Consider the following 25,406-nt stretch of genomic DNA (forward strand, 5'->3'; position numbering starts at 1 on the left):
CCTGAAGTTGGAAAGGTCTGTGGTTTCTGCTCCTGGCAAGAGTATTGTCAAATTTTGCAAACGCTGACAGCTGATGTAGTAAGTCAAGGGCTGTGTGGCCGTCCTACGCTAGAATTACTTGGTGCGGATGTTCTGACACATACAGGGGAGTGTGCCAGAGGAAATCACTGCTGTTGGGGATAATTATCATAATTTTTGCTTCCCTCCCCCCTGCCAATCAGAAGAGGGCATCTAGGGACGGAAGCTCACGGCAACTCTATTCCCCCAAGTTCCTAGCTGTGCCGTCAGTACATGATGTCGAGTCGAAGCTGACACTATAAGAAAAAAAAGATACTCGCGCAGCTTTGTTTTCTAGTGAGATAGTTTTCTTGGTCACCAAAATGAAAACCCAGCAGATTTGTCAAAGACACACATACACACAGCCCACAAGAAGAGGACTCAGGGACGCCTTGGTGGCTCAGTGGTTGAGCATCTGGCTTCGGCTCAGGGTATGATCCCGGGGTCCTGGGATCGAGTCCCGCATTGGGCCCCCCACAGGGAGCCTGCTTCTCCCACTGCCTATGTCCCTGCCCCTCTGTGTGTCTCTCATGAATAAATAAACAGGATCTTAAAAAAAAAAAAAAAAAAACCCACCAACATTTCCAGGCTACAGACCGTCAGGATGTAGTGTCTTCAGTCTGGAAGTACTGCTCAGTGTTTACTATACCAGCTCAAATATGAAATGGCACACACACAAGTGTGTAGGAAGACACAACCATACATGGATTTTGCAGATCCATCCTACTCTTTACGCTCAATGCTAACTTACAAGAAGTGGAAAGTCATTTGGCTTTGAAAAGTCAAAGAAAAAGATCAGTAGGTCAAGTACACCGGGGAGGATCACTGATGCATGACGAAGGTTCCATCCTTCAAGAAGAGGAGAGTAAACTTTGCGATCAGCAAGTCAAGGAGGGCCGAACAGAAAACTGCTCAAAAACAATTTTGCAGATGGCAAAACTATTCCATATCTTCTCACCGTGTGTCAGCGGGAGCGGAGTCCAGCTTTACTTACCTGCAGACACTAGACTTTCGGGACATGGTGGTGCTGGGGGAGGAGGGTGGCGTCTGGTACGACCAGCTGTAATCAGAACCTTTCAAGTCCAAAATCACCTAGGGACAGAGTCAAGTGGGTAAGCGAGGAGCTGAGAAGGGAAACCTTATCCACCAAATCTTTACCTATGACATCAAAAATCTGCCACCAAGGGGTTTAATGTAAAAAAAAAAAATTGTTGTTAATGTCCTTTTTTAAATTTAAGAACCACACTACCAATCCATCAATGTCATAGTCATTTTTCTGACACAAGCAAAAATACAAAAAATTAGAGGGGGGAGGGAACAATGAAATGTCAGTCTAGAGGGAGAAAGCGAGATCTTACAGTCTTCAGATTAAGAATTTACAAGGAAAAAAAAAAAAGAATTTACAAGAGTCGGGCAACCCAGGTGGCTCAGCGGTTTAGCACCTGCCTTCGGCCCGGGGTGTGATCCTGGAGTCCCGGGATCAAGTCCCACATGAGGCTCCTGCATGGAGCCTGCTTCTCCCTCTGCCTGTGTCTCTGCCTCTCTCTCTCTTTCTCTGTGTGTGTATCTTTCATGAATGGATGAATAAAATCTTTAAAAAAACAGAAAGAATTTACAAGAGTCTGTTTATACTCAAGGCTACAATCTACAGGATTTTGATCTTAGAGCACAAGAGCCTGTAACCACCAATTCAATAATGGTTTCAGGGTTTGCTAATCTTGCATTTTAGCCACCTGATATTCAGCGATCACTTTCGTCCTATCTGACCGGGACTTGGTATTTTCAAACCTGACACAATCAAGAGCAAGCCGGTTCCTTCACAGTTACTTCTACGTCCAGCTCCCCTACTTGACAAGTAACAACCTGAATGTGAAGTCTACCTTTCCTTCCTATAGGAGATGCTCAATGAATGCCTATTATTTATGCCTGCTGTGGTTTAACAAAAGCAATTTCGTTGAATGGAAAATACAAACTCTTGTATTTGTCTTCAGAGTTGGTTCTTAACAGGAATTTTACACCAAGGACAAAAGCCAGCATGTGATTCATCAGCTGCTCCCACTTGATAGAGTGTTACTGTCATTGGAACCAAATGAATAAGCACAGAAAATGTCATCGTTTTCATAAGGGAGATCCTCATGCATTAATTAATTGAGAGTAGGAGACATTCAGTGAGACTGGTTCACGAGGATGACCAAGACACACACTGCCATGTTCCCGTAGGAGTTTATTTCTAGAGAGCAGATAAACACAGTGGTTAGGACCTGGGCTCTTGACTACTTGGTTCAAATCCCAGTTCTACCAGTAATCAGCTAGGTGAACCTGGTTAAGGGACTTTTCTCTCAGTGCCTCCCTGTCCCGCTCTGTAAAGTGGGAATCATTGTGAAGATTAGCTGGGGAAGTCAGTCTATGTAAAGAGATTAGAACAGTACCTGGCAGCAGGTGCTCTATAACGGCTGGCAAGGACGGTTACTATATATCACAATGTGAAACACTAGTAAAATTTTAAATAGGATAAGGCCTCAAGGAACCCTCAAGACCTTGAACCTTTGTGCCTTCGGTTTGCTCTCCTGAATGCTCAACCCATGACTCCTACCTGTTCACTTGAGGAGGGCAGTTTGTGAGGGTCCATGGTCAGGCTCTTCAGATCTTCTGATATGGTCTGAAGATGAGTTATCTCCCCTAGCATTGAGATTTCTTCTTCCTGAAAGGAAGTAATTCATGACACATTGTAATCATGAGTGATTCACTTCATTGTCTTGGTCCAACTGTTTTTATTAGGGTTACTGTCTAACCCTCTCAACTTTCCAGAAAAGGCACACCGAGACCAGTACATCTGTGCTAAAGGCACATTGGCTTCATTTGGGAAACAGAAAGGGAAAAGGGAATCTGCCATAATTACAGAACGACCTGTGCCCCCGGGGCAGTGGTGAGCAAGTATAAGAGAACACCTGGCCTTCCTTGCCATGTCTGGGGGCGGCTAGCACATCTGCACAGATGGTCTGCCCTACATAGTGTCATAGGATCCTGGAGCACAGCCCCCTCCACAGGCTGAAGCCCTCCTCTCAACTCACTCAGCTTCAACTGTCGATATAACTTGGGAGTCATTTTGGGTCCAGATCTGGTAATGGATCTTTGTGACAGTCAGTACCTTTGTGTGCAGTAGTGTTAACTAACCCCCCCCCCTTCTTTCTTGTGTTTTCCACCAACTTAATAAATGGCAAGTGAGATGGGAGCAGGAGACCATGGAAGGTAGTCATTCACTTCGCCGAAGGGCCAAGCTGGGACTGCAGGCCAAGACAAGAATGAACCATGGAAAAATTCTACGCTCAGAGCAATGACTCACATTTGGGCATTTTGCTAGGGCTGAGGGAAAGGAGCTGGTGTCTTCTTACCAGCTTCAAGAATGCCTACAGCAGAAGTCCTCAATTATGGTATGCAAATGGTTTACTTAAAATAAGTCTAAACTGATTCATTAAGGCTCTTTCCATGTTAATCTTATGGCCACTCACAGGTGGTGAACTTGGCCACTGGGTCTCAAAATCACCTGAAGGCCTCATTTAAAACACAGATGACTGGGTCCCCATCCCCAGAGTTTTGGATTCAGTAGCATCTGGGCTGGACTCAAGAAGCTGCATTTCTAACCAGTTCCCAGGTGACACTGCTGGCCTGGGGATCACACCTTCAGAACCACTTGGCAAGGCCTTCGTGATGTGGGGAGAAGGAGCAAGTGAATAACAAGAGCTAATGCTAATAAGAACTGAACGAAGAGTGCATCACATGGCCGACGACAACCTGTAGAGAATCTGTAACTGGTCTACAGAAGCAATTCCACCAGCATGATTCCCCCACACGGCAACCTCCCAATGACTCAGTGACGGATGGATAAATAGAGGAAAGTCTCCTCCAGACTGCCGGTTTAAGTCCTCCAGAGCTTTCCACTAACTTACAATCACTGGCCGCAGCATAGAGATGAAGGTGCAGAATCGGCCACGTTCCTCGATCAAAGCCTTCCGGACTGCCTGCTTTTCTGTTTCTTCCAACAAGAGATATTTGTCGTTGACATCTTGGAGAGCGCTGTCCAACTGAGGCTGGATGTCACCTCTCCCTGTAAACAAAACAAAGGGCCAGGTGTGGCTTGCTGAAACTCCAGCCCTGGAACAAATGCCCTTCCTCCCGCGAGTCCTTGCTGGAGTGGAAACCACATTTTTTCCCCCGGACGTAAAACAATTATTTAGTTATACTCAGAAAGGATTTACGGTAGCTGTTTCTCTAGGACAGACCATTTCCGGTTTCTGATGCCCAAAGGGCACGTTTACCCTCATGACAAGGAAGATTTCCTGGGCGACTCCTCCTGACTTGCCTTCTTGACTTGTGCAACCCTACAGGGGCTTCTGCCAACAATACCCCCAGATGTGGCAGCCAGACAGTCTTCTTTTTAGAACATTCCAAAGAGGCTAAGGGATGAACAAGGTGAGGGCCTATGGATGTTTCCAAAAATGGGCACAAGCTGGCGTTGTTGGGTCAGCCTCTAACAAAGAGGCTCTGTTTGGACAGAAGTTTCTGTCCCTGAAGACAAAGATGGCAAGCATAAGTTCTCCTGTCTCTTGGGGGCCTCTGGGAATCCCTGGCAGGCAGTTTAACTCCCTCATGGAGAGTCCTGAATGTTCTTCTTATCAAACAAGCCCAGGAACAAAAAGACCTACAGTCAAGTCTCTGCTGGCGAAAAAACCTACAGTAGCGTCAGCACTGAGCCCGTCCCATGTATGGTAATCGTCTGGCCAGGTCCACAGACCCAGTGATGACGAGGACGAGGCAACCATTTCTAGAGTTTAAGACTGAGTGGAAACCATTCTTTTTTTTTTTTTTCCTGTTTGAGTGTTAGCCTTTTAAACTGGAACTTTATAACTCATAAATAAAGTTTTATTCAAGCAGCCTCGCCCACCCATTCGTACATACTGTCTACACCTCCTCTTGCTACAACTACAGAGTGGAATCATTATAACACACACTATATGGCCCCTAGACCAGGAGTATTTACAATCTGATTCTTTAGAGAAAAAGTCTGCAACGCTAGAAGACAAGCAACAGGCAGAAGGAGAAGCTACTGCAAATCTGATTTGTAGGTGGGGACAAGGGGGTAACCACCCGAGAGCCTAGCTCCATACTAGTCTCCCCATGCAGGGTCCTCACCCATCACCTGAACAGAGACAAAATTCTAAACTCCTTCAGGCCAGGGGTTTGGAACCCTCCCAGCCCACCCAGCAGGTGCTCAATAAATGTCTGGTCATTTCAAACACAGAATGTTAGAGATGGAGGGGGCCTTTGGGGTTATCCAACCTACTTCTGTTTCGGTAGAGGCAGAGGCCCAGAGACACTGAGGGGCTTGTCCAGCATACAGGAAAGGTGGAGAGCCGGGATGGAGCCCGCACAGCCTGACCCCTCGGATGCTGGACACAATCTTCCTCTGCCCCACGGCCCCAGTCGCAGGAAGGTACCCCACCTTCCTCCTAACGAGGGGCCTGAGAACTCACCAGTTGCTCCGCTTTAAAATGATGTAGAGAACACTAAATACAGCATGGTATTTGCTCGGAAGAAGGAAAGGGTCAGGGGAAGTTGCCTTGAGAGGGGGAGCATGTTCCATGTTTTCTCTCAGAAGCAGATAAGAAAGCCTAATTTGGAACAAGAGGTGGTCAGGCTTCCGGAACATCCCAACAGAAAAGGTCCTTGGATTTTATTAAGGAAAAGCCACTTCCTGGGCAGGGGTTAAGTTGAAGGTTAACGCACAAAGGGGAAATCCTACGTAGTCAAAGATCACCCCTGAAAAAGTCCTGGATGGCTGGTACAGTAACCACTGTGCTTACAACTGTGGTGGGTCAGGTGAGCACAAATGCCGAAGGCTACAGCAGGCAGGTATGAATTCTGTGCAGGGCTTCTATCCGAGAGCCCCACGCACGGGAGGGTGTGCAGACATCCAAGCTGACCACCCACCCACTCCTCCAATTAGACACTGCCTACCCCTCAGGATAATTCTAGCACTTTGTCAGGTTTCCCCATCACTGCTGCAGGTGGCTCTCTAAGGATAAGGGGCATCAACCCCACATATGACCCTGGCCTGGACCACAGGTCTCCTGCATCTGCAGCAGACAGGAGACCCAAGACCCATTCTCACTGGGGACCGGCCAGGGAGGGGACAGGTGCTCCCCACTGAGGACACCCAATGCCCCTGGGCACAAGTTCTAGGGGGGAGGCTGGGATGTCCTCGGCCCTATGAGAACTGTGGGCTTTCTCTTTCCCTCTTAAATTGCTGGTTTGCACAGCTAAACCCACACACAACTAAGGTGTAGCCGACACAAGCCTCTGGTGCTCAAGCTCGGAGATGCTGTCTACACTCTACTCTTGTGCAACCTATAAAATACCCTGGCTCATCTCCGGCCCTGAGGGGGGAGGCTGAGGGCTTTAGGGCTGGTCTAAGGCCTCTTTACGTCTCTCCCTCTCTTCTAAGATGTTCTAACAAACTATGGTATTAGAACGTTCTCAATTTCAGTGGAGGAGGGTGGAGAGGAGTCGGGAAGAGAGATTAAAACCCACAGTGCTTGACCAAACCCACTTGGATGTGCCTCCATTATGGTAGTAATTTCTTTTCAAATCAGCCTATAATTATAAGAAATTGGGAAAATGTGGCTCTTCCCTTCCTTTCACAAGGTATAAGGCACATTTCTACCTGTAATTAATTAACACTGACTTTTAAAAATATCCCTCCATAGGAATGCAAAGCGACTGGAACCAAGTGTCATCTAATCTGGTAAATATAAATTATTCTGTAATTACAGCAAAGTTATCTTAAATATGTATTATATTATAATTAAAGGACGTTCAAACTGTAGTTTTCTAAAATAAGTATAATCTGTAAAGACTGCTATAATTACAGGCACAGTGAATACATTTCCATTCAGGATATATCATAACCTAAAAACACAATGTTTATTTCTTAAATCCACCAACACAACATATAATTATATTTATATATAAACAACAACAACAACAAAACTGTGGCAGAGATTCTTCATGTCCTAGTTGGATGCACTGGTTTTAAGACATAACCCAGAGCTGTACGGGTGCTGAATCCATATACAAAAGCCGGCGATGTCAGGGGGGCAGAGCTGGCCACTCCCGCTGGACTGGACGGGCCTCCATCCTCTCGCTGCACCTCTGCTGAGGCTGCCCTCACTGGGTCACCTCCATCTCTAGCCTGGACAGCTGCCACGTCCTCTAACTTGTCACCTAATATGCTCGCCCAGGGCAGCGCCAGATTATACTTGCGAAACGCAAAGTACCACTTCTTTCCAATAGCTCCCAGGGCTTTCAAGAGAAGTCTGATGTCCTCGGCACCCCCTGCCTGGTCAGCCCACCCCGCAGAGCCTTCTCAGGCTACACTCTCCCTTCCTTCCACCTCCCAGGTCCTTCTCCAGGGGCCGGCTCCATCCCATCCTCATATGCACTCTCCTCCTTGTACCCACCCAGGTGCCTGTTCACCTGGCAACCCTCCATCCTTCATCCAAGTCCTTCTCGAACTCTATCAGACAGGGCTGTTCTTACTGGATTGCATCAGTCTCCCAGGTGGATACTACAGGATGCTCTTCCCAGGACCAATTTCATCTTTATTTTTTGCGTTCTTTGATTGATGCCAGTCTGCCCTACCGATCCATACCCCACGAAGGGTTCTGCTCAGCACTGCCCCTTCTCACCCAGCACACCTGCCGGCAAGACAAGCACTGAGAGAATAATGCAGCCGGAGTCTAGTCTAGTCTGCTCACAGCCCTCGACCACGCTGCCCCTGGGTGGCCTGACACTGTAAAGCTCACAAATCCCGGGACCGCCAAGCAACCACTAGGGGCTCTCTGGACAAAATTCCTGACCAGAGTTGCTTATGACCTTTTTTCTCTAAACTCGAAGGCACCTTAGTCTTGAGAATTTTTTTTCCTCCAATGTCAGTTTCCAGGTCTTGGTTGTATTCATGCTGGAGAAGTCTAACAAATTCTAATGGAGTCCTTTACTCCCCCCAGAAGTCAGAGGATTATCGTCTTTACAGAAAATGCTGCTGGGACAAAGGACCAATAATGGGCACACAGTCAGGAGTCAGGGCAGCATCACTCAAGAGGAAGGATTTTTTTTTTTTTTAATTTTAACTAAGTTGGGAGAGTTTACAAAGCCGTATGGAACGATATAAAGAGCCTGTGTCTTCCAAACACTTACATTTTATTTTCCTTCATTTTTATATGAATGTTCAAGGCAGGAGGTAATTCCCCCCCCCCCCCAATCAACAGAGGGGAAAACAGAGACCGAGGAGGGCAAAGAGGCTTGCACTGAGCCACTGAGCAAGGAATGGGCACAGCCAGACTCCACCCGGAGGTCTTCCTTGTTCAGAGGCCCAGCTCGCTCTCTACTCTAATGCTCACAGCAGATGTGAACCCCATGAACCAGCTGCCAGGAGCAACACGTTCTCTGTCCTTGACAGCCCCAAGTAAAAAGCCAGTTGACTGTGATTAGCATCATCCGGAACCCCCCAGCCGTCCCTACATACACCGCAGCCCACCCCTGTGGCTGAACCACCCGGACGTGTTCTCAAGCAACGGGCTTTCTGACTGGGAAGAACCAACCCAGGACACACTGGGTCAAGACCACACTGTCGGGAAATCACCCGAAGTCATCTCTTTTTCCTGAGACCTGAGAAGTACAGGGAGACCATCAAGGATCCCACCCAGTGACTTCCATCTGCCCCTGACACACAGGCACACACACACACATTCAGAGGCACCCACTTGTTCACATTTGTATAGCTCACAAATCACGTGGCTGAAATTTGGGCCACAAATACAGAAATGAATGTGCAAGGTGGGGCTGGGGATGCAAAGTGGAGTGGCAACCCCCTTTCCCATCAAAAGGCGGCTTCTTGGTTATCCCTGCATAAATCTAGGCTTGCCAGCCTGGAGGGGCCTCTCGGTGATTCCCCAAAGTGAAAACCACCAGAGAGCAGAAGATTGATAGATTCGATCAGACAAGTTTGAGGGTTTTTTGACTTAGAATTTTTGAAACTCCATCTTCGTCACTCTTTTACAGTGCTATGCCTCCCTGCACACCCGTGTGTGAGATGTAGATAATAGTACCCAGCCCGCACGGTGGTTTCAAGACCACAGGAGTTCACTGCCAGGAGGCCTTCTACACAATGCCCGCTGCCTGGTGCTCTCAGCCCCTCTGAAGTTCTTCCCCACACCGGGACCTCGGCAGGGGACTGTACGCAGGGCAGGGCGCACAGGGTTGTTTCAAATAAATGAGCTTTTCAGTTCAATGTCCTCTTTGATGTGCAGAAATGCTAAGATCCCATAATCCTTTAGGAAAGGAAGAGGCCTGTCATCAGGATTCGCTGGTCCCCAAGGCAAAGGCAGCTCGGGATCACAACCAGGAAAGTCCCCTGCCAACCTGTGGCTCAGCACCCATGGGGTCTCAGGTGTCATTGAGAGGATTCCTCCTCCAAGGCCAATGACACACTCTCCCATCCAACCCCTGCTTGCTGGAACTTTGCATCCCCTTCAACTCTTCTTTCTCACATTCCCCTAAAAAGCTTTTGAACTGGGGATCCCTGGTGGCTCAGCGGTTTAGCGCCTGCCTTTGGCCCAAGGAGTGATCCTGGAGTCCCAGGATCAAGTCCTGCATCGGGCTCCCTGCATGGAGCCTCCTTCTCCCTCCACCTGTGTCTGTCTGTCTCTCTCTCATGAATAAACAAAATCTTAAAAAAAAAAAAAAGAAAGAAAATATTAAAAAAAAAAAAAAAAAGCTTTTGAACCCACCTGCCTTGCTCCCTGGCCACTGTTCTCTCCTGCCTGGATAACACAGCCACTGGGTAATGGGTATCCAGTTGGATGCTCTACCTAATCCAAATGCACATGGTCACAGAATAATTTTCTAGAAGCCAAGGAGCCTACAGGGGCCTCATGCCCCTGTGATAAAAAGGCTGTGAACCGGTCCCTGCTCATTTGTGCCTAGTTCTGCACCTAAGGGAAGATGTGAGATCGATCCCATCCAGGTAAGGTCTTGATCCATGGCACGCTCTTCAACATCTTTCCCTGGCATGGGGAGAACGTGACCCCAGCATGGGGAGAACGTGAACACTAATCCGACAGGACACCTGGCAGGTGCCAATCAAATTAAATGAATCAAACATCAGGGAAACCCACCTCCAGCTTCCAGCTGCACTGACTGCCTATGTGCCTCCTCCCGGAGTGTATACTCCTCTCTTATCCCACCTGCCCCTTCCTCTACAAAAACTCGACTCAAGTTTTAGGAGTCAGCTTGAGTGGTGCCTCCTTGGTGGAAAACAGCTCCCCCAAGAAGAATCCAGCTCCTGCCCCCTCCCTAGGTCCCAGCAGTTTCTTCCTAATGAACCATACTCATGTTGCTATGTCATTTATCCGCAAGAAATCAGAGTGCAGTGTTAAAACGGAAAATCTAAATACATTTGGTCTTTGCCCCAGTTCCTGGCCCAGTACTTCAAAAAACCCTTGGAATTTCCAGAATAACAGAAGTATCTTTGTCATGCTAATGAGGGAACCGTGAGGGTGAGTCTCGGGATAGACAGATTCAGGAGGATGGGAGATGTTTGCCAGGAAGACCAACCACAGGATTAGAGGCTTAAACTTTCAACTCCAACCTCTGACCTCCAGGGAGCGCTGTTTCTTTTTTTTTAATAATAAATTTATTTTTTATTGGTGTTCAATTTACCAACATACAGAATAACACCCAGTGCTCATCCCGTCAAGTCAGGGAGTGCAGTTTCAATCACCAATGGCCAATACCTAATCAATCACGCCTACATAACAAAGCCGGGGTAGGAGCCAGAATTTCTGGCTGGGAAATATTCCGATGTGCTGGAAGGGTGGTGCCCCTGGGAAAGGCACAGCAGCTCTGCACCCACCCTGACCCCACCACCCTGTGTATCCCTTCACTGGGGTGTTCATCTGATCCTTTATAACAAACTGGCAATCCTAAGTACAGTGCTTCCCTGAGTTCTGTGAGTCATTTTAATGAATTATCACACCTGAGGTGAGTCCAGAGGAAACCCAGACTTTGAGGTTGGCCAGGCCAAAGTGTGGGTAGCCTGGGGAACCCCCTTGTGTCTAGTGAGTGAAGTGGGGACAGCCTCTGGGATCTATGCTAACTCTGGGTAGTTCGAGTCAGAACTGGGCTCACCTGTAGGCATCAGCCAACTGATGTTAGAACATAAACGTTAGAACATAAACGCCTTTGCCATCCTGGGGACAGCCTGAGGGCAGAGGGGCTAACAGAGGAGACACTCCTACCTGTCTCAACAGGCTTGCTTCATGGGGCTTATCCAGTCTTCCCCAAGGATGTTTATGAATGAGGAGACTGCACCAGATGGGAACCAATTAGCCCCATAGTTTGGCTTGCAGCTCTAGAGAGGCAGACCTGCCCCCCCATCCTCCCCACCCCATCCACCGCACCAGCCACTGAGCAGGTGAAAAGCACACTGTGCAAGAAATCAGGATTTCAAGCATGCTGTTCTTTAACTTGCTGTCATTGTAACTGGGCTCCTGTGTACCCCCTCCCTGCCATGAAAGTGCCTCTCCCTTGGCTCCTCTCAATGCAGCCACATGGAAGCCAGGTGCTCTGCCCCATGACAACAGTCTCAAGGGACATTTCACAATTTCAGCTCCTGGGGTCAGCTATCTGCAACCAGGGTCACAGGCCTGGTGAGCTGTATAGGGGTGAGGCTCTGCAAAGGAAGGGGGGTTTGCAGCTCTGGGTCTCCGGGGCAGGGTTGGGGGAGCAGTCTGCATGGCCTGTTTTCACTTACAATTCCTGGCTGTGAAATATGGCCAACAAATTCCCCAGCCTGGAATGCAATAGTCCTTTGTAGGAATTTCTTCTCTGATGCAACAGCCCTTTGTAGGAGTTTCTCTGGGTTAAATTCCAACATCTCTACTGATTTCAGGCAGGGACAGCTTCCTGAATGCCACACGAGGTGTAAAAAGGAAAATTCACCACTCCTGCTTCCATCAAGGTAGAAGGAGTCAGGCTGTCCCTTGGCTGGGCCTTCCCCCCACCGGCCACTAGCACTGGCCTTAGCCTCCCAGGATTGGCTGTGTCACCCACTGGCCGCTCCTCCCTCTCCGGCGCTGCTGACTCCTCTATCCCATGGTTCTGAGAGCCAGAACATATGTCAGGCCGTGGCTCCCTAGTGCTGACTCACTAGTCCTTCCCTGTCCATTTCACACTAGTTTTTCCGTTGTACCCATTGAATTATTTCCTGCATCATGAAATGCCTGTGCTCCTGTGATACTTCCCCCAAGCCTGGAATAAAGCCATGACTCAAGAACCTTCCCTGCTGAGTTACAGTTGGATCCAAATCCCCAGACACGTTGCAAAGGCACACACGGCCAAAGCACCTCTGAAGCCTGAAGCCAACACCTGTCCCCTGACTGTTCCAGCTTTAGTTTCCACAGAGAACAATCATCTGTTCCAACCCAAAGGACACTTTTACCATTTGAGCTGGCGTGAGCACAGACCGGGGAAGCAGCTGGACCGCAGGCCAGCCCCTCACCACCTAGATGACCGCAGGCCATCCCCAACCCTACTTAACCCATCGTTCAAAATGAATGAGATGCTCAGTTTACTCCACAGAAGACGGAGAGCTTGGCTGTCGCTCTGCGGGCAGCCGACACGTTAGTGAGGTGGTGACCGCACAGTCTTTAGAGAGTTCCAGGGCCAGGTCTCGGGACCCAGACAGCCAGAAGCAACCAGGGTGGGCCACTCCCAGCTCCATCCTGACTCCAGGGGCCCAAGAGGTCCTAAGGGGACGGCGATTCCTGACGACTCTCAGAGGCACACCCAGGGCACAGCTGGTTGACAGCTGTGTGGGTCCCCTCGTGCCGGCCAGGCCAGCTTCCGAGAGGCCGGTTGTCTCTCCTGCTCAGCAGCAGGAAGAGAGCCAAGAGGTCTTGAGCTCCATAACAGGCAAGAAAGTCAGGTGACCCACTAACAGCTCAGACTAGATTGTTAGGTGGGAACTCCCTCTGGGGAAGGAGACTCTAGAACTATCCTTTTCCAGAAACAAAGGCAGGGGTGGCTGGAAGAGACCCAGACACATCCAGTGTTTCCCACTGAGGCAGGGAGAAGGACTGACTGCAAGTCTGGCGGCATTCTGGGAGTGGTTTCTGCCGGTTTTTAAGTATGGGAGAAACGTGGGTGGGGATGCACGCATACACTTGATGTGGCCATGGGGCACATAAGCCACCGCTGCTCCTGGTGGAAGGGACTCGCCACTGCAGGGGTACACGAGAACGGGGGAGAGGATGGGCGGGATGTTCAGTGCGGTGTGGGGTCTGCGCAGAAATGAGGCCCAGCCACGGAGCCATCTGGAGGCAGGCCGGGATAGCCAGGAAGCCGAGGCTGAGCATGGGGGGAGTCCCTGCGGCTCTCATATGGGTACAGTCCTCCTGCGGCGAGACTGGCAGCCTCCCGATAAGCCCACTCGGGGTGGCACACACACCTGCCCTCAGGCTGCCCCCTCGCGACACGGTCACCTTCCACCACGGTTCTGGCGCTCACATCTACATGGTGACGGCCCTGTGTTGGCATATGCTGTCCCCCTTCCCTGGAGACCCCTCGCCCTATCTCCCGCCAGCTGACCCGTTTCCACCTTCCTCACTATCACCTCCCCACCGCCAAGCCCAGCTGAGTGCCTTCTTCCTCGCCCACTGCTGTACCAGTTGCTCATGCTCATCACAGCGCTGAGCACTCCAGATGCAACTAGTGGGGTTACTCCCCTTAGAATCTCAATTCCTCGAGGGGGGCGGTATATTCCCAGCAGAATACATTCCTCCCACGGGGAGGCCACCAGCCAAGCTTAGGCAGGAACCTGGGGTTCATGGTATTTACTAAGCCCAAAGCAGAGTTTCGCATATATGTGTGCCTGGTTTTTTTAGTCTTGTTTTTTTTAACTACTGTGAAAATGTTAAAATATAGATGTCTGGGTTCAAAAGTTGTAAAAAAAAAAAAAAATGAGGGCTTCAAGCCATACTACTGTCTTCTATCTTTATGCCCAAATTCACTGCTATGATTACGTTACTGTGGCTTAGCCCCGTGAATCCCGCAAAAGACAGACACAGAGGAAGCTGTGGAGATTTCTCCTCAGGTGAGAAGGATCTACCTTACAGAGGCAAAGGGCTGTGTGGTTTCTTTCCTCATCCCCAGCCCCACTTAGCCCATCATTCAAAATGAGTGAGATGCCCAGTTTACTCCACAGACTGACTCACACCAGACTCATAGCAAAGGTTCTAGGAAAACTCTGTGTCGTCAAAAGGACACCAATCATACGGTTCCTTTTATATGAAATGTCCAGAAGAGGCAAATCCAGAGAGACACAAAGCAGATGAGTGGGTGTCCGGGACTGAGGGCAGGGGGAATAGGGAGTGGCTGTTCAAAAGGCAGGGGGTGTCTTTTCGAGGGCAGTGCAAATGTTCTGGAATTAGACAGTGGTGCACCACGTTGTGATTGTGCTACAAGCCATGGAAACATACCCTTTAAACTGGTGACTTCTCCATTATATAAGTGTTACCATAATAATATGCAAAAAAATAAAAAATAAAAAAAAATAAAACCCAAAGTGGCTGTCTTACCTTCCTTCCAAAAGTACACTAAGAAATATTGTTCAAACTGTTTCATAATCACAACACTGAGGACTGGAAAAGATCATCGCTTATAAAGCTGGAGAACGACTAGTCCAACGTCACCAGCAGGGGAAGCGGAGGCAGAGCTGTGTCCTGTGCGAACGACAGTGGACCATCTCGGCCCCCCACCTGCCACAGGAGACCCCGGGTCGTTTGGGTTTGTTGGAGATGACAGATTCCAATTCAAAAACCTCTCCGGAGCTGTTCGGGTAAAATGTTCTCAGGGAACACTGAGGCACACTCAAGGCAAGATGAACCACATGGACACCTCACAGACAGACCTTTCCGAGACAGAGGGATAGCCACGAGACTCCAGAAGCAAATCACCCAGAGAATGCAGTTCAACATTCAATCACAAAGAATCATTGGGATTATTGAATTTGAAGATCAGATATCTTTGAAATGAAACATTTCACAAACTCCACTGAAATAAGAAATACTTTTGATTTTTTTTCTTTTTAAAAACCCACGGATTATTCATTGTGAAAAGAACTAGAGGGTCCTGAGGAGACAAAGTCAAAAATTTTGCTGGCTTCATACAAGCAAATCTGGTTTGGGAATTATTTTGAGGCATTATTTAGTGTAGTTCTAGACATTTTATTTGATATAAATACACACATACATATATACCCAGATATATATGTATGTCTAAATATGCTGTTTCCTGTGCAAATCACTGTGTATTTCTTCTTTCCATGAGTCTAATACTGAATTATGATGATGCAAAGGCCCTCAGGATGTCGGGCTAAGCTGTGAAAAGGCCAAACACCAAAGAAAGAAAATGATTAATAAACACACACATACACACATGATTTTCTTTTAAAGTTATGGAAAATTAAATTAAGTAGGCACAACTGATTGTTCCGAGCTGAGCTGGCAGGAAAACTTGGGCAACTAGCATAGGCCTGGACAACCATGGAAAGCCCACAGCAAGGACCACATCGTGACCAGCCACCAGAGAGTCGGGATGGTAGACTTACCGAGAGCGTCCACTGGCGGGGGGCGCACGGTGAGAGTGCAGGACACACAATTGACACAAAAAGGAAAATAATAAAGTCAAACTGAGATTCTAGCAGCAGTCTTACCTTCCTTAAAAAGTTCGTGGCTTGCCACTGCATTTTATTATCAGGGCAATGAGACCCACCTCCACCAAGAGCTGCGCGTCCACGTTCCCTTCCCGGACTTGCTAATACTTCCTTTCTCATATAAACAGAAACCTTCCTAGTTAGTAAAGCATCACCCCCTAGAGATCACGGCACAGTTTCCAAGAAGAGAGATGAAGAATATATTCCCCAAAGAAGCCAATTAAGATGCTTTACCAAGAAACTCTTTCAAGTATACTTCATTACAACTTGAAAGGTAATTAAGGAAACTCAGGAAACAAAATTTAAGCAGGGATGAATATTTTAAAAAAAAAAAAAAAAGGTAAAATTTTAGTATAAAGCAAAGAATGTGTTAGTCCGGAACTCTGAGAGTCTGTTTATTCAGTCAATAGTATTCACTTTGCAGCCTCTGGTCAAAAATGATAGACTGAGTTATTGAAATGTCAGGCTCAAGGATTAATACATTAAAACATTCCAGTTTTAGCACCCTCAAAGAAAGTCCCTGATCAGCTTTCAGTAGTTACAGATTGAAACAGAAGGCTTTACCATAATTTTTAAATTTAAATGAACAGTAATACAAGAGTTAATTAAATGAGAAGTAAGGCTTCTGACTTTGAACAGTAAGGTGGCAAAAGCAAGCAAATAATGTAACATGTTTCCCACATCCAATCCACGCTCACGTCCCCAGTGAAGTTATGGCCAGCTCCAGGACCCCACGGGCCATGAGCTGACGTCATCAGATGCCTTCTAGAGCTCAGGCGATTGGGTCAGCTCCACACCAACCACATCACTATCTTCCCGCCTCCTGTGTCTTCTCCCCATCGCCCGTCAATAAGGCTGGCTCTGCCCTGTGTCCCTAACCCTAGGCATCAGCCTGGAACTTCTCAGAGGGCAGGTATCATCTCTGTAGCCCCCAACATCTGCCCACTGTTTACTCCTGGTGGGTGTTCGGCAAACCTGCCTTCCACAAGAACAGGTACACTCACCCATAGCCGGAGCAGATGCCAAGTTGTTTTAAGATGGTTTGGAGATAAAAATCTAACCAAACCCTCCAAAAAACGTTTTTTTTTTTCCAATGGTAATATTTTAATACCTTTAAATTACAAATTACCACTCTATTATAGAAAAAAAAGAGAGCCAAATGAAGCATGTGACAAACGGTGATAGCTACAGAGTGAAAATTAAAGTCAGTGAGTCACATACAAAAATGACATCCCATATGTGTCGACCTATGTCATGGGCAGTGCTACCACCATGCTTAAATGCACAACAGCATTTGAAATTTTGAAAAGGAGAGTTAGAAGAGATTTTAGATCAAAGATGACAGTTTTTTAAAAAGGCACAACAGGACAGCCCCAGTGGCTCAGTGGTTTAGCACCAACTACAGCCCGGGGTGTGATCCTGGAGACCAGGGATCAAGTCCCATGTCCCATGCTGGGCTCCCTGCATGGAGCCTGCTTCTCCCTCTGCCTGTGTCTCTGCCTTTCTCTCTGTGTCTCTTATGAATAAATAAATAATCTTTAAAAAAATAAAATAAAAAGGCACGACAGAAACCTACTTGGTGATCTGAAAACATGTTAAAAGGGAAGTGATTAAAAAAAAGGGGGAAGTGATTATTTGGTTATCAGACTCAGTTCTATCAGGACAAAAAAAAGTATCAAGGGTTAATACAGTAAAACATTCCAGTTTTAGTTTTAGCAGGTGTCCATTGTTAACACACAGTGTAAATCTCAGAAGGAACTACCAATGCTTTGAAGGCAAGAGTCCAGGAAGCCACCACTTGAGGGAGGTGACGCAGATGCCTCGAGAATTCTGGCAGAAAAGGACACATCAGGTAACCAGACCCAAAACAACTGGAAGCCTCAAGTAACCAGATTTCTGCTGGCCCTTAGCTTGTAGCATTCCTTCTCCATTCTCAGGCTATCCATCTTCTAGGAGAGCACTCCATTATAAACAGTCAGGATGATGACTCTGGTACCTTCTAGAAAGTTCCATTCACCCCAGAAATACACAAATGTGTACACTTGGGTCAAAAAAAATGCACTTCTATATTTTAGAAAAAATATTTTTGTAAAGGAAAGGAATCTGCTTTCTGGTTGTAGTTTGGAGTAACTAGGAAATCATCTGGAACATTCCAAGCTACTGACCTGACTTGGCCTGTCTACACCACCATGGCCACCTTGTCTGGAAGGACATGGCACCTGAAACCACGAGCTATGTGCCTAGAAGTGAGAGAGAATGCTGCAGAAACCCCTGGTCACATTATCCGTCTTCAGGTCCCAGTGCCCCACAAAGCCTCACAACCAATCGCCAATTATACGGAGTCCTGGGACTGGAAGCATCTCTTCATGTTACACAGTCCAGCAAGCTAGGCGTCCTGACTCTTTCTATTGGGTTCCTTGATGGGGAACTCATTATCCTCTCTAGGCAGCCTGGGCCAATGCTTCGGCAAGTCTAATTGCCAGAAACTTCCTTTTGTGTAGCACTGCAATCAACCCATCAGGCTCTCCCTGTGGGTCCAAATTCTGCTAATTGGACAATGCCAGGGACTTTGAGTGACAGATGAGGACTGTTTCAGCCTCCATGCAGAATTCAGATAAAAGAATTATCACTGTAGCCAAGAGCTTGAGATCTCTGGAAAAGAGAAAACAGCTATTTTTTTCTTCCCTCATCCTTTTCACCAAACTTCCAAACCTTTCCCAAGCTCTAAGTATCTTCCCTGGACCTTCCTTCCAAATCCCTTTCATCTCAAAGCTGCCAAGCTGTCAACGACATGGAAATCAGTTTCAAATTTTCACCAGCCAGCTCTTCCAGGGGACCCCATTCGATGGAAGCGATGGCCATCTGATTTACATAAGCATTTCTCTCTAGAGTCACTAAAATGTCACTGGCCATAAACCCTGGTAGTCATCCAATGCTAGCTCCCAGGTGCTCCAGTGAGAGAGAATACACACTCAAAATATCAAGACCAAGAAAACACATCCAACATGAACAAGTGAGGCTGATGCTAACAGAAAATCCAGTGATGGGTGAAAGTTCTCCCGCCTTTACTGTGATAGAGTTTTACAGTTTTTACAAGAACTGCGAGGACATTTTTGAGAAATGTCAAAGCTTAAAAACTTTGTCCAGTCCTTGCCCCTTTCCACCAAACTACTCCACCTCTCTGAATATACTTATACTTCCCTCTAATTCCAGTAAGAACCGCCTGTTTAGGAAAAGAGGAAATTTGGCTTTGGGGCCTTCTACCTAAAAATTGTCCCAAACCAACATTTAACACAGAGAGGCCTCATGGGAAAAAAAACAAATCACTTTGTCAGTTGTTGAGACAACAAATTCAAAAGGCTGGTATCAAGAATAATACTCTGGAAAGAATGTCACCTTGAGTTCGAGTCCCTAGATTTTAGGGTTTAGTAAAAGGTCACAAACGCTTGCAACATGGATGTAGCTAGATTTTTCCCTGCACACTCCCAGTCCATGCTGGAAGAGCGGAGCTGGATCACCGATCTGACAGTGGGCCAGTCTGTGGACGACAGGAACCTGGGAGCTGGGAAGGGCCACACTGCACCAGTCTCTGGTTTTCCCCAGGGAGCCCCTGCCCTCACCAACACCATGAAAAATCCCTCTATACAGCACACACTCCCACTGCAGCCACCTCTCACATTCTCACAAGGCTTAATAAAGGGTTTCAGAGATTATAGGCTGTGAAAGATGGAGGAGAAAAGGACATAATTTCTATAGTAATTACTAGAGGACATTTGCATGAAGGCTTTTATGCGTTATCCCAAGGCTTCCAAGAAATTTATAGGTTTCATTACAACGCACAATAGGCATGGAAACTGTCAAATTTTGGAGACAAAGGTTGGGGGAGGGAACAAGTCAAGCACAACTTTGCAAGGACCTCAAATTAATAGATACTCTGCACGTGAGAACTTGAATTCAGACGGAGTCTATGTGATCCTGCTCTCCAGGGCCGTCACATGCAAGGAAGTCTGAATCGGACGCTTTCGGCTCCAAAGACAAACCAAGCACATGCTCCTTTCCCCAAAGTAACACTATGAAGGGCAGAATTTGTAGTGTTACCTTTTTTCGCTTTCTTCTGCAGCTTCAGGGTATCCGAGGACTTCTTTTTTATCTCTTGGCGAGCCTTTTTATATTCTAAGAGAGAGAGCAGAATATTGAATAATGTTACCACCTTGCTCAATGGGAAAACATTTCAGGGACAACCATTCCTCTCATCACAGAGAGCAGAAACTATGACATGCGATAAATAGCTTCATCAGAATCCCCTATGACCATAATCTTGTGCTGACATTTTAGAGCAAAGGGCTTATGAATAGGAGAGACCACAAAACCCACCTTGGTCTTCTCCTGACTATATCTGCTTATGTCAGCTGTGAAGAAAGACGTCATTTGGGGATATTTTGCTAAAAAGTGAAAAATCCACAATTTCTCGGCCCATGTATCAGGAAACTGAAAAATAGATTTGCTTTCCCAAGGGCCCAAATTAGCAGTGCTTTGCTCGAAAAAGAACCCACGTGGCAAGACACTGGCCAGATGTTACAGTTCGGCAAAGAGCACCCGAGAGCCCAGCGTGAGAGATGGGACGGCATGGAAAGGTCCAGCTGACTTAGTCTTACTGTCACACCCTGGCCAAGGCCGGCGCTGGACCCCATGAGGGGTGGCCCAATCCCCCCCAACAACTACATCCTCTTCCCCCACTAGTGTACACCTGCTCCTGGACTTCCCATTTCTGTCACTGGCGCCTCCGTCACCCAGAAACATCCAGTTTCTGAAAGGACAGCTGCTTCTGATACTTCTCTCCTATTCAAATAATTTCCAACTCAGGCCAGTTCCCTTGCAGCCTTCCTGGACGCTTCCTTCCCCCCAGCCCCGTGTCGCCACTCGGAGCCCTCGGTCACATGGTCACATGCTCTGAGGGGATCCGCTGTTAGCCACCCCTCATCCTGGCTTCCTCCCCTCATATCTCTCGGGATGCCTCTCCTCCCCAGCACTTACTCCAGGGCATATGACCCCCAGAGGAACGTCTCCTGCCCCTTCCAGGCTGCCGGCACCCCACCCTGAGGTTCCAGGAGAACCAACCCGGGAGATGTGTCTGCCTGGCCCATGAGGTGCGGACACACTTTTGCTGAAGCACATCGGAAGAGGGTGGTAGTTTTCTGGGCAGGAGACCCAAGGTTAGCTCCTGTCATTAATAGTTTGGCTTTCAAAATGTGCCTTACGAATGAATGTTTGGCACTGAAGCCTGTTGTTACCATTCACATTTAATTCACCAGATCACAATACCATAGAGAGATGGGGCCGTCGGCCACCGTGGGAGGTTTTCCTGAGTCCTGCAATGTGATCACTTTGGACTCCCTATCCTCCAACACTGAAAGGCCTCCAGGAGAAGTGGGAACAGCAGAGGCACCGGGCAGCAGCCAGCAACATCCGCAGCTCTCCTCGGAGCACGCCACCATGCAGCGGACAGCTTGCCCCTGTACCTTTTGCGTGGTCTTTATCCAGCTGGTTGGCCACTTTCTTCCATTCTTCCATCTGTTCTTGAAGTGGATTTATCAGACAATCGATTAAAGCACTTTTACCAGAAAAAGAAAGAAAAGGAGAAATTAAACAGATACATTCTGTTGTCAAGGTTTATACCTGGTAGTCAAAACTACCTATGGCATGAGAACTTGATGCCACACAAGGTAGCAGACTGAGCACTAAGCTCACGTTCACATCCAAATCCCCCCATTTTGTAACAACGTCATTCTCAGGATGCTCTTCAGTGACTTTTAGGAGCCACTAACCTGACAAGTAGGAGTTAGCCCTCTTCCCGTCTCCCCTGCTTATATTCTAACTTGTGTTCACAAGCATGGTCGCAGTCCAGTGGGGTCACCCTCTGGCTGCACAACAGAAGCACCTGGAAAGGGGAGCCTGGGTGGCTCGGTCAGTTAAGCATCTGCCTTCAGCTCAGGTCATGATCTCGGGGTCCTGGCATCAAGTCCTGCATCAGGCTCCTTGCTCAGTGGAGAGCCTGCTTCTCTCTCCCTCTGCCCCTCACCTCTGCTCATGCTCTCTCTTGAGCATACACACTCTGCTGTCTCTCTCTCAAATAAATAAATTAAAAAAAAAAAAAAACAGCAGCACCACCTCAAGAGCTTTAAAAAGGTAATAACACCAGGGCTTCATCCCAGACCTAATGCCTGACCCACCAGGGCTTCATCCCAGACCTAATGCCTGACAAAAACCTCAGCATTACTATTTTTTAAAAACAACCTGCATGATTCTGATGCACATTCAGGACTAGAAGTCATGAATGTAGACTAATTGTGGACAGCCCAGAGGAGGAAGAGGTGAGCAGCCAGCTTCTGGGTCAGAGTGGGGAAGGCACCCGCTATTCCCCACCCCCCCGGCCCAGGTCCATCTCCTCATGTTGCACACTGTCCCCAAGCAGCTCCCCACACAGAGGAACCGGGCAAGGCATGGGCCCCCCCACCCACCAGGGTTTATGTCTGTGTAATAGAAGGAAAATGGATGCATTCTTACATTAAAGAGATGTTGTAGAAAAATGAGCAAGTGCCCGTAAGTTGCTCAAATTGCACTGGAGAGAATTACTCGCTGAAGGTGTTCTCATGCTACTTTTGATCATGGGCCTCCGGAAAATCTTCAGTTCTTGGTACAATTCCCTCCTTTCCTCATCAAGGGTCTACTTGGGAGTTTCCTCCCTCACACACACTCCCTCCAGCCATCAACACAGCTCACTCCCTTGTTTCTTCCAGGTCTCTGTTCAAATCTCCCCTCTGAACAGACTGGCTCCTGAGCCGCCCAGCCGCCCAGATAGACGGCAGGCACCTATCTCATATCCCAGGATTCCACCTGTGGCCTTGACCGCCCTCTGAGGCTGTGTGAGGTGTATGCAGTGTCTATAGCACAAGCCCTGTGAGAGCAGGGCATGGCCGCAGTCACTGCTACACCCCACACACCCTAAGACCGTGCCTGGCATACAACAGGTACTCAATAAGCACTGCTGTTGAACTGGTGTCTCCCTCTATCACTAAAATGGGGTGGGGTAACTGCAAGACCGGCTTGCAAATAAACCCGGATGGCAAGTGTGAGACGAGGTGCTGCATGGTCCGGGAGCACCACCTGAGAGCGAGCAGGAGGGAAGGAAGGCAGATTTCATCGCCCACTACGCAGGCGCTTTATGCTAGAGATGCATGGACATTCCACTAATTTTCACAAGAACCCCATTTTACAGCAGCCGAGATTATAGTGCCTGAGGGGCCAGCCCAGGTTCAAACCCAGGCCCGCCTGCCTCCAACACCAGGCACCTTCCATCACGATCCACCACCTCCCATGGTGGCCCGGCCACAAAGGTCAGAGGTATTTCACTGGGACAGCCCCTCCCACACAACTTGCTATCCATACAACAGAACAGGCCAATCTGCTGGGAAGAATGTCCCCCCCTTACTGGAACACTGGGGACTCCAGATCCCCATGCCAACCGCTGCCAGGTCTGCCCATTCTGGATGCTGGTAAGACAGACAAGAGGCTGGCAGCATGGAGGGCTCCATCACTACCAACATCCTCCACGGTGAGCAGAGAGGACCCACATGGTCCGGGTGTGCCCACCCCCCAATCCTGCAGCTCTCCTTCCAGAGGCTTCTGCATAGGGTGGACGCATTGCTCTCACACTGGCAGATGGTGAGGAGAAAGACACAGGAGCACAAAGCAGATCTCAAAGTGGGGTGCGGCCTCCCTGAGGGAAGGGACCCAGGCCATCGGGTTGTTCCCTGCATCCTCAGCACATGAACCAGAGCCTGGCACGCAGCAGACGACCCACAAACACCTGTTGGTGAGTGAGCAGCGTGATGGGCAGAGGGCATTTCAAAGCTACAGGGAAACAGCTGATGCCTGGGGCAAGTCAGTGGCCCCTTCACCGGAAACCAGAGAGGGCCTGTGAGATCGGGGCAGGAGGCCCTCCTCACCTCGAAAACTGCCTGAGCTTGGCCTCTATGCTTCTGTGCCTCATGCACATCCTGGTCAGGGCAGAGCCAATCTCCCGGGTTCCACCTGCAAGAGAAACACAGGCAAAGCTGAGGACAGAAGACAAGTGGGAATCAATGAAATCTTGAAAAGAAAATGAAATCATCCCCAAACAGGTCAGATTTCACCATGGGGTGACACCTAAGCCACTGCCTCTCACCACGCGTGTGTGCACACATACATGTGTGTGCACGCATAATTCTATGGTGACATGTTTTTTCTACAATCACCACAATGAAAGGGACTTTTTATACTATGTACAACGCCCAGTAATATTTCTTATTCTGATTTTCTTTAAATGCCGACTATGACCCCAAAATGGATTTCACAACCCACTAACAGATCATGACCTGAAGTCTGACAAATGGAGTATTTGATATTTAAGGAAAAAGCCGTTGTATTGTCCTGTTTCGTTTTGCTTTCCACTTCTGGCAAAATAATCCCCTTAGCGTTATTTAGAACAGCTAATAAGGCCACTCTAGCTGTTTCAAGATACATATTCTAACACACAAGTAATAGAGACAAGCAAGGCCAAAGCAGAATGAAATCAGGGAGTGTTATTTCTAAAGCGTTCGGGTCACACCCGTGAAGGAGGTCCTCAGACTCAACAATGAGAGTTTAAGGTATAATTCAGTTTGATTTTTCCCCGAAATCCTTGTCATACTGCTCCCTTTAGACACCCTCCTTAAGTTCCCCTCCTAGAAACAATGCCTGAATCAGCATTTAGTTGGGCGCAGGGGAGATTACAACCACAGATGGGAATTCAGCATCAAGCACTGGAAAGTGCAATTATAACCATGAAAATACTGGGATTCATGAAATGGGGGGGGGGGTGGGAGGAGTGTCAAATAAAGCACTAATTTTCACAGACAAGGCCTTTATGGCAGGTTTAACTGTAGCTGAGTTAACAGGTGGAAAAAAAATGCCCTCCCTTATTAACTGGTGATGTTATCATGGTTCGTGTCTCTCCCTCTGCCCACTCTTCTAGAAACGCCAATGTGCTATTTCAGTTCCTCTTATTTTCCACTTCATTGTGCAAAACAGGTTTCCAGAACAACAACAAAATTAGTGATAACAGTAATATTAAACTTATTAAAATATTAAATTTAAATATTAATAATCCTAAAATTAAATATTAAATTTAATCCTATTTTAGTCTGAAAAGAGAAGCCTTCTATTTTTTTTAATTTTATTTATTTATTCATGATAGACACAGAGAGAGAGAGAGGCAGAGACACAGGCAGAGAGAGAAGCAGGCTCCATGCAGGGAGCCCAATGTGGGACTGGATCCTGGGTCTCCAGGACCAGGCCCTCAGCTGAAGGTGGCGCTAAACCACTGAGCCACCGGGGCTGCCCAAGAGAAGCCTTCTAGAACAATTCTCTCGCTCCTCTTTTTGTTTTGCGCTTTTTTTTTTTTAAGATTTATTTATTTGAGAGGGAGAGGGAGAAGCAGACT

General features: G+C 47.8%; 1 protein-coding gene across 13 annotated transcripts in view; it reads right to left on the reverse strand.

The window, feature by feature from the left end:
- MTSS1 (MTSS I-BAR domain containing 1) overlaps window positions 1-25,406 on the reverse strand; it is a 163,284-nt gene that overhangs the window by 12,206 nt on the left and 125,672 nt on the right. For 7 of the 13 annotated variants that reach the window (XM_055314080.1, XM_055314089.1, XM_055314083.1 and 4 more), the window contains 7 exons: window positions 23,893-23,977; window positions 21,406-21,497; window positions 19,985-20,059; window positions 15,782-15,793; window positions 4,005-4,162; window positions 2,651-2,758; window positions 1,052-1,149 (listed from right to left, as the gene is read on the reverse strand). In XM_055314080.1, coding sequence (XP_055170055.1) covers window positions 1,052-1,149; window positions 2,651-2,758; window positions 4,005-4,162; window positions 15,782-15,793; window positions 19,985-20,059; window positions 21,406-21,497; window positions 23,893-23,977 — 628 coding nt within the window. The remainder of the gene's footprint in view (window positions 1-1,051; window positions 1,150-2,650; window positions 2,759-4,004; window positions 4,163-15,781; window positions 15,794-19,984; window positions 20,060-21,405; window positions 21,498-23,892; window positions 23,978-25,406) is intronic. The other 6 variants (XM_055314092.1, XM_055314082.1, XM_055314091.1 and 3 more) reach the window with 1 other exon arrangement.

This window comes from Nyctereutes procyonoides, unplaced genomic scaffold (assembly GCF_905146905.1).
Source record: "Nyctereutes procyonoides isolate TBG_1078 unplaced genomic scaffold, NYPRO_anot_genome, whole genome shotgun sequence".
Classification (NCBI taxonomy): domain Eukaryota; kingdom Metazoa; phylum Chordata; class Mammalia; order Carnivora; family Canidae; genus Nyctereutes; species Nyctereutes procyonoides.